At 40.0% G+C, this 8,865-nt stretch overlaps 1 protein-coding gene across 1 annotated transcript; it reads left to right on the forward strand.

Moving 5' to 3' along the window:
• Positions 1-491: 491 nt before the first annotated feature.
• On the forward strand, positions 492-8,656 carry LOC131943348 (putative leucine-rich repeat-containing protein DDB_G0290503). Its single transcript, XM_059303422.1, has 6 exons — positions 492-1,101; positions 2,480-2,769; positions 3,975-4,152; positions 5,530-5,658; positions 6,509-6,627; positions 7,325-8,656. Exons 1-6 carry the CDS (start codon positions 736-738, stop codon positions 8,361-8,363), a joined length of 2,121 nt encoding a protein of 706 aa, XP_059159405.1. The 5' UTR covers positions 492-735; the 3' UTR covers positions 8,364-8,656.
• Positions 8,657-8,865: the final 209 nt, after the last annotated feature.

An 8,865-nucleotide genomic window follows, 5' to 3' on the forward strand; every position in this document is an offset into this window, starting at 1 on the left:
TTATAATGCACTCCGTTATTCCCCTACACGTGCCAACACTCTTCTATTGCAATGTATCAGCTCATTTAAAAAAACAAACAATCATTGCTTATCTTTCTCATAGAACCTCTTTTGAGAAAGACGGAAATGGTAGAGCTTGGCAAAGAAAAGGGGATAATGAGTAACAGTAATCCAAATAACTCTATCAAACTTAACCTACATATGGAACAAGGGAGATAATATTTATTAACAGTTGTCTTTCTATGCTGAATTCCATGCAATGAATTTGTTCATTGTTCTTTTATTTATTTTTTTACGATTCGTTGTTATAGTTTAGTTTTGTAAAACTTGTAAACCTGATCATGTAATAATATAAAGTTAGTGTTAAAGTTGTATGATATAAGAATGCGAATAATAATCACAGTTTATTTTATTTGCGCATCACACGGTACCGAAAACAGCGCACTCGATCGGTGTAAAACGTCACCAAAATCTGTGCATCGGACGCACCATTTGTTTTTGTTCAACATGCTCTTCGCAGGGCTGCAGAAACATCTTGCCCTAAAACCACCAACCCAGCTCAAGATCGTAGGGCGAGCGATATGACTTCGCGCGCCCTTTCGTGTTTCATTTTAATTCTTAGAATGGGTTAGCTGTTTCTACTAGCACCCATTCAAGCAGTTTCGAAATCAAGAATTGTTTTCAAATTAGGCACTTGGGTTAAAGATTACCAACAGGCTAAGTACTAACACGGCAATGGAGTATTTCGGATTCGGTCCGGCTAATGCTACAATGGAAGCGAATTTCCCCCACTTTACGGAAGCCGTACTGAAAGATTATACACCGGATGTCCTGGACATCAGCTCGCCTTTACCGGCCTCGTCTGGCAATGCGTACCTGGCCAGTCTCCTTCAAATCTCTAGCTGGCCCCAGTTTCCGAATATGTCCGGAATTAAGATCTTGGACTATGATTTGTCGGCTATGCTGCAGAAGATAGTCGACCTGCTCATGGGTAATACGCAAAAGCCGGTCAACCGCCAGATTTTCGTAGGATTCGTCGCAACTGTGTTGATTTATGGTTTTTGGAGATACCGTCATTCTTGGAGCGGTTACGTTGACTTGGTACTTAACTCTTAAAGCTGTTTGCCGGTTCTTTGAAACTGCGGCACAACAGTACTGTATTGTTGTTTTTTTTAATTTTCTTGCTGTTGTTGTTAAGAATAGGGCCAGTGCTAAGGTCAGGATTTCGGGTCATTGATAGACCGCTAGGATTTGGTTGCCTCGAATCTATAATCAGGCTGGATAAAGCCTATAGGAGGGGTGAGGGTAGCGTAATAACCGGCTAAATTATTGCGTGACGTCATGTATGGACGACCCCCATAGAGATTGTGGTTTGGTTTAGGTTGAAGTGCCTTATTGGGCATAAACATATGTATCTATTGGCTAAAAGACGAATCACATGTCATGCATAATTGCTCATTTTAGTGACCAACTAATTTATTAGTCGCAAACACATACTTTCAGCCAGTGGCTAATGCAGGATTTTTGTTATACGGGTTGTTTCCAAAGTTCAATATATATATATATATATATATATATATATATATATATATATATATATATATATATATATATATATATATATATTAAATTGAAATACTTGCAGTTTTATGACTTTCTAAATTTTGACATTGAAAGCATTGAAAACGACATGAAAGACTTTCAGTTTAGAGTTTCGTCGGACGAGGTGTTAGTTCTAAACCTATTTTTATTCCCAACCTGGTTTCATGGAGTGAGGTGTAGTTCTAAACCTATCTGTAATCCCAACCTAGTTTCGTGGGGTAAGGTGTTGGTTCTAAACCTTTGTATTCCCAACTTGGTTTCATGGGGTGAGGTGTTAGTTCTAAACCTTTGTATTCCCAACCTGGTTTCATGAAGTGAGGTGTAAGTTCTAAACCTATCTGTAATCCCAACCTGGTTTCATGAAGTGAGGTGTAAGTTCTAAACCTATCTGTAATCCCAACCTAGCATAACTAAGATCTGCATCTAGGCTAACACGCAAGTTATGCGACTGATGGAAGTAGAAATTCGAACACATTCAACTGTGCTAATTCAGTAATACGTAGTTGATAAACCGCTCTAGTCTTCTGTAGATCATTGATGATCTATTAAAGCTCATTCTTCAGCTATCTATAATCTATGATACATAATAAGGTCGTAAAATACTGCGTCAAAACGCCTAGATGAAGGGGTTCTTTTATCACTTTAATATATAGGGGTAGACAATTCATTTTCAATTTTTAGAAATAAAAACATGTTGAGTTTTGTTACAATACTAAATCTAGCAATCAAATATTTTAAAATAAATGGTTAATTAAATAAGTTAGTAAATCTCTCCTCTAATATAAAGCTTATTAATGGCCAGTAATATTTGTTTTCTCAAGTAAACTTTAACTAATGTCCAAAGCGCGGATTACTATAAAGTTTTCCCGTTTTTCAGGACAAAAGGCGACCTTTTGATTTAGAACTTCTTGGCCAATCAAAACCGAAGAGAAAAAAAATCCACTTCGAAAAGGAGGATCCGTGTGAAGGATGTTCTTTATATGTGATGCCTATGGTAGGGAAGGCCACAGCGCCATCGCAACATCTGGAAACATCAGTACATAGTATCGGCATGCCCAAGGTGCCTGTTTCCTATGTCAACACTGTAGCCACGGACTCCAAGAGGTCAGAATCGTTTCAGCTCATCTCCATGGAAACTATCGTCAATTCTACCGAAAAGTTTCAAAGGTAATTGAAAAGTTTCAAAGGTATCTGAAAACTTTCAAATGTAACTGAAAAGTTTCAACGGTAATTGAAAAGTTTCAAAGGTAACTGAAAAGTTTCAAAGGTAACTGAAAAGTTTCAAAGGTAACTGAAAAGTTTCAAAGGTAACTGAAAAGTTTCAAAGGTAACTGAAAAGTTTCAAAGGTAACTGAAAAGTTTCAAAGGTAACTGAAAAGTTTCAAAGGTAACTGAAAAGTTTCAAAGGTAACTGAAAAGTTTCAAAGGTAACTGAAAAGTTTCAAAGGTAACTGAAAAGTTTCAAAGGTAACTGAAAAGTTTCAAAGGTAACTGAAAAGTTTCATAGGTAACTGAAAAGTTTCAAAGGTAACTGAAAAGTTTCAAAGGTAACTGTGAATCACGAGGCGGGGGCGGAAGGCTGATGAGGTCCGCATGGGGTGACAACATCCAAGGGGGGTGACATCAAAATCAAAAAGTTTCTCATTTTAATGAGAAAACATTTTTTCTAGTTAATTTACTAGTCTATTAAAGCTTTGTACATCAACAATATATAGCGTGACACTTTACGGGATAAGGGGGTGGGGGAAGGCACCTACTCGCCCTAGGTTTAAATATGTTGTCGTGAACGAAAGGGGTGTCACTCTAGGTAAATGCACCGTGTGTCACCCGACCTAGTGACGCCACTGTAGATGTTTCAAACATAATCAAAATGTTAACGTAACGAATTGACCGCTGTCACACCCTCTTCTGTCCAATAGCTGCATTAAATAGGCTCATACCCTCTTCTGTCAAATAGCTGCATTAAATAGGCTCATACCCTCTTCTGTCAAATAGCTGCATTAAATAGGCTCATACCCTCTTCTGTCAAATAGCGGCATTAAATAGGCTCATACCCTCTTCTGTCAAATAGCTGCATTAAATAGGCTCATACCCTCTTCTGTCAAATAGCTGCATTAAATAGGCTCATACCCTCTTCTGTCAAATAGCCACATTAAATAGGCTCATACCCTCTTCTGTCAAATAGCCACATTAAATAGGCTCATACCCTCTTCTGACAAATAGCCGCATTAAATAGGCTCATACCCTCTTCTGTCAAATAGCCACATTAAATAGGCTCATACCCTCTTCTGTCAAATAGCCACATTAAATAGGCTCATACCCTCTTCTGTCAAATAGCCACATTAACTAGGCTGTCCCACTCTCTTCCCCAGGCAACTGATTGAAGCCCTCTCTAGGCTTGATGACGTCAGAGTACGGCTGAAAGAGCTAGAGAGCGAGAAGGAACTTCTGAGCGCGGAGATCGAGCTGCGCAAGAAAATGATCCAAAAACTGCAGGGCGAGAATACAGAGGAGAGGGATCGTCGACAGCAGATCGAGTTAAGGTTAGAGGTAGGTGATCGAGTTAAGGTTAGAGGTAGGTGATCGAGTTAAGGTTAGAGGTAGGTGGTAGGTGATCGAGTTAAGGTTAGAGGTAGGTGGTAGGTGATCGAGTTAAGGTTAGAGGTAGGTGGTAGGTGATCGAGTTAAGGTTAGAGGTAGGTGGTAGGTGATCGAGTTAAGGTTAGAGGTAGGTGGTAGGTGATCGAGTTAAGGTTAGAGGTAGGTGATCGAGTTAAGGTTAGAATTAGGTGGTAGGTGATCGAGTTAAGGTTAGAGGTAGGTGGTAGGTGATCGAGTTAAGGTTAGAGGTAGGTGGTAGGTGATCGAGTTAAGGTTAGAGGTAGGTGATAGGTGATTGAGTTAAGGTTAAAGGTAGGTGATAGGTGATCGAGTTAAGGTAAGAGGTAGGTGGTTGGTGATCGAGTTAAGGTTAGAGGTAGGTGGTAGGTGATTGAGTTAAGGTTAGAGGTAGGTGGTAGGTGATCGAGTTAAGGTTAGAGGTAGGTGATCGAGTTAAGGTTAGAGGTAAGTGGTAGGTGATCGACTTAAGGTTAGAGGTAGGTGGTAGGTGATCGAGTTAAGGTTAGAGGTAGGTGGTAGGTGATCGAGTTAAGGTTAGAGGTAGGTGGTAGGTGATCGAGTTAAGGTTAGAGGTAGGTGATAGGTGATCGAGTTAAGGTTAGAGGTAGGTGGTAGGTGATCGAGTTAAGGTTAGAGGCAGGTGGTAGGTGATCGAGTTAAGGTTAGAGGTAGGTGGTAGGTGATCGAGTTAAGGTTAGAGGTAGGTGGTAGGTGATCGAGTTAAGGTTAGAGGTAGGTGGTAGGTGATCGAGTTAAGGTAAGAGGTAGGTGGTTGGTGATCGAGTTAAGGTTAGAGGTAGGTGGTAGGTGATAGAGTTAAGGTTAGAGGTAGGTGGTTGGTGATCGAGTTAAGGTTAGAGGTAGGAGATAGGTGATCGAGTTAAGGTTAGAGGTAGGTGGTAGGTGATCGAGTTAGAGGTAGGTGGTAGGTGATCGAGTTAAGGTTAGAGGTAGGTGGTAGGTGATCGAGTTAGAGGTAGGTGGTAGGTGATCGAGTTAAGGTTAGAGGTAGGTGATAGGTGATCGAGTTAAGGTTAGAGGTAGGTGGTAGGTGATCGAGTTAGAGGTAGGTGGTAGGTGATCGAGTTAAGGTTAGAGGTAGGTGGTAGGTGATCGAGTTAAGGTTAGAGGTAGGTGGTAGGTGATCGAGTTAAGGTTAGAGGTAGGTGGATAGTTTTAAAGTCAATGTCAGGGAGGTGTGGCTGATAACAATGTGGCATTAGTTAAGACAGACAATAATCCCAACCTACCTTGTATAATGTAACAAACTCCCGTATTTTGCGCCCCCCCCCCCCCCACACACAGATGCTGGAGATGGAGAACTCCCAACTTAGAAACCTGAGAAAGGAGCTGCTATTGAGGAAAAATCAGGTGGAGCGTCTAGACAAGTGTCTCAAGGAGAAGGAGGAGCAGCAGGAGACTTTGTTTGAGAAGGTTCAACTTTGTTACATTACACCCCAACTTTGTTACATTACACACTAACGGTTAAACTTTGTTATATCACACCCTAACGGTTAAACTTTATTACATTACACCCTAACGGTTAAACTTTGTTACATTACACCCTAACGGTTAAACTTTGTTACATCACACCCTCACGATTAAACTCTGTTATATTACATCCTAACGGTTAAACTCTGTGTTGTTACACCCTATTGGTTAAACTTTGTCACACTAAAGAACGAACAAAAGAACTAACGCAAAGCATCCCTAACAAATCACACCACACCGATACGGCCTGTAAATGTACAAGAAACAAATAGATGGTATTCTAGCAGCTAAACAAACCATTGGGCTAATTGGGAAGGGGCATAGATTTAATATGGTGGGGTTTGGGGTTGGGGATTATGGTTAATGCGACTGTTTTAAAAATACCGTAGTTATACTAGGGTGGACTCCGATGTGTACACTTCTGTTGTCTCAACGTTCTACGCGAAGTTCTACGTGTTTCTCCTAAGTGTCCAGTTGCATGCCTTCAACACAGTTCATACCACATGTTCTCGACATAGTACAGAGCTGTTCTGTACACGTCTTCAATGTCAACTGATACCCCCTTCACTACTCGAGTATCCAATAAAACCTGATTCTCTATGTCAATAACGAATAGGAAAAACACTGTCATTATGTAACAGCGTGCGAACAATTTATTGGTTCGTACACAAAAGTTGTGCAACACATTTCTCTTGTACAAGACTGGCGTGTACCCAATATTTGTACAACACATTTCTCTTGTACAAGATTGGCGTGTACACAATATTTGTACAACAAATTTCTCATGCCACAGAACATCGTCCTACCTAGAGGTATCGCCCAGATCCGTGCCAAAGAGTTTTCTGAGCTACAGTCTCGGATCTACAGCTTGGAGTCTGAGCTCAACAAGACGGAGCTAAACGTCAATAAAAGGTATCTGCTGTTTCTTTAGCCACGTTTTTGGTGCTTCACGGTACTTTAATTTTAGCTTTTTTGGTTTTCACAAAATTTTGTTTCGTGTTTCACGGAACTTTGTTTTTAGCTTTTTTGGTTTTTACAAAATTTTGTTTCGTGTTTCACAGGACTTTGTTTTTTTATAGCTTTTTGGCTTTTACATCTTGTTTAATGCTTCTCACACCTTTATTTGGTCTTTCACATACATTTATTTGGTGTTTACAGAAAGAAAAAATCAAAATAATTAATATCTACAAAATGTTAAACGAAATAAACAAATAAAATATATACAAATACTAAATAGAAAAAAATGCGTATACATTTTGTAAACTTCTTTGTGATAAAGGAAATATGATCCTCCGAATTCTTGCTATATATTCTTAGTAAAATGATTAAACAAGTTAAAATCTGAAAGTACCAAATCTGGAATTACAAAATGCATGACTACTATTAGATGTGTGCCCTGTTTTACCATCCTATGTCACCTTTGTCACCCGAAGATTTCATATTGTAAGGAGACTAGTTAAACCAATACACTCGTTAACTGTGAGGTTAAACAATAGGCTTACAGTATTGCTTATGTTTCATAATAGCTGTAAGGTTACCCATTTTCGTTTGCTACCTATAGCTACTGTTCTCGCTATTGAATCTTTCCTTACTGTTGATTTCCTTGCAGAAATCAGATAATTATAAACGGGAACGCAATGGGTGACACAAAGACAAGCTTGAACGTACATCAGCTTTTCGCATCCAACTCTGGCGAAACTTTAAATAGCGTTGGCATTTTATCACTAGCATCCAACGACTGCAACAGTACCGCCATGACGGAATCTTGCAGCAAAACATTTAAAATGGCCATGTCAAAAATGATGGTAGACGGCAAGATTCAAAACGCGTCCATTGAAAAAATAACCAAAGAGACAATTAATTTAAACGAACCACGGCCAAAACCTCGTCATGAGTTACAGTCTTGCACAGAAAATCAAGAGCATACTTTTGGGTCTCTTTCAGAGCAGACACAGCCCCAAACAAACAACAACAGCAAAGGCGTCATCGCCCAGATCAAGGCACTTATTTCTGGCAACAAAAGCACTGAGTCGGATTACGACATGGGGCCGGCATCAGAAACACAGCCAGCGCTGGAAGGTTTTGTGAACGAGACTAGCATGATTGGTAACTGTTTGTCCCAGGGAGAGGAGAACTTCGACCTATCAGATGACCAGAGCAGCGTGTTCATGTCTGCGTCGGGAGGCTCCGTGTCGTCTGATAGCCCGAACTCCCCAGAGAAGAGCAGCAGCAGAACCACGCACAAGAGGGCGCCATCGGTGAAACGGTTGACTAGGGCGGAGAGGGACAAACTGAGAGAAAGGGATACGAATGTTTCAAAGTGTCAGGACAGTTGCCATCTCATGTGTGATACGAATGTTTCAAAGTGTCTGGACAGTTGCCATCACATGTGTGATACCAATTTTTCAAAGTGTCAGGACAGTTGCCACGATCTGTATGATGCGAATGTTGATGAGAACAGTACCTCAGTGGACGTGAGTTTTCCCAGCGAGTTCCAGAATGTCACGCTGATCTCTGTCTCGCAGCATCAGATGAATGGGTCAGAGAGTGCTAGACTCTCCAGCGATCTCTCGGCTAGGGGGAAGCGAGAGGAGAGGGATTCGGATAGTGAGGATTCGTGGATTGTGATTACACCAACCATAGGATAGATGGTCTCATTACATCGGCAGTAGTATAAATGTGATATTAATTGTTATAAATGCTTAGGTTTCTTTTAACAATCTAAAAATAAAAAAAAATACCAATGATCGTAGATACTAATGTTAAAACATACATATCGATTAAAGTACTAATTAATGTCAATCAACCATTGCTAGAAAATAAAATAAAACATGACAACATAGAACTCCCTCTCGTTGGAGTTTAATGCAATTAATTAATTTATTGAATGAAATGTTTGCATGTAATTATTAAATGCCTCGATTGGCTCAAGATTTTTTTTTATCGTGGCCTGGTCTGCTCTAGTAAATAACAAACTTACAAAACAAATTTGTCTTTGGTTTTTTTACACCAGAAAATGTGTGAGTTTGTCTGTGTTTAATGAATGCGTGGCTGCTGGCTGTAGAAATAACAACAGACGGTGTTTTCTCCCGTCTGCCGCGACACACGATAAGTTCGGCTCAACTAACTGCAACCTTTGAGTTTGCTAGC

Source organism: Physella acuta, unplaced genomic scaffold (assembly GCF_028476545.2).
Source record: "Physella acuta isolate Inbredline_101_S28 unplaced genomic scaffold, ASM2847654v3 ptg000453l, whole genome shotgun sequence".
Taxonomy (NCBI): Eukaryota; Metazoa; Mollusca; class Gastropoda; family Physidae; genus Physella; species Physella acuta.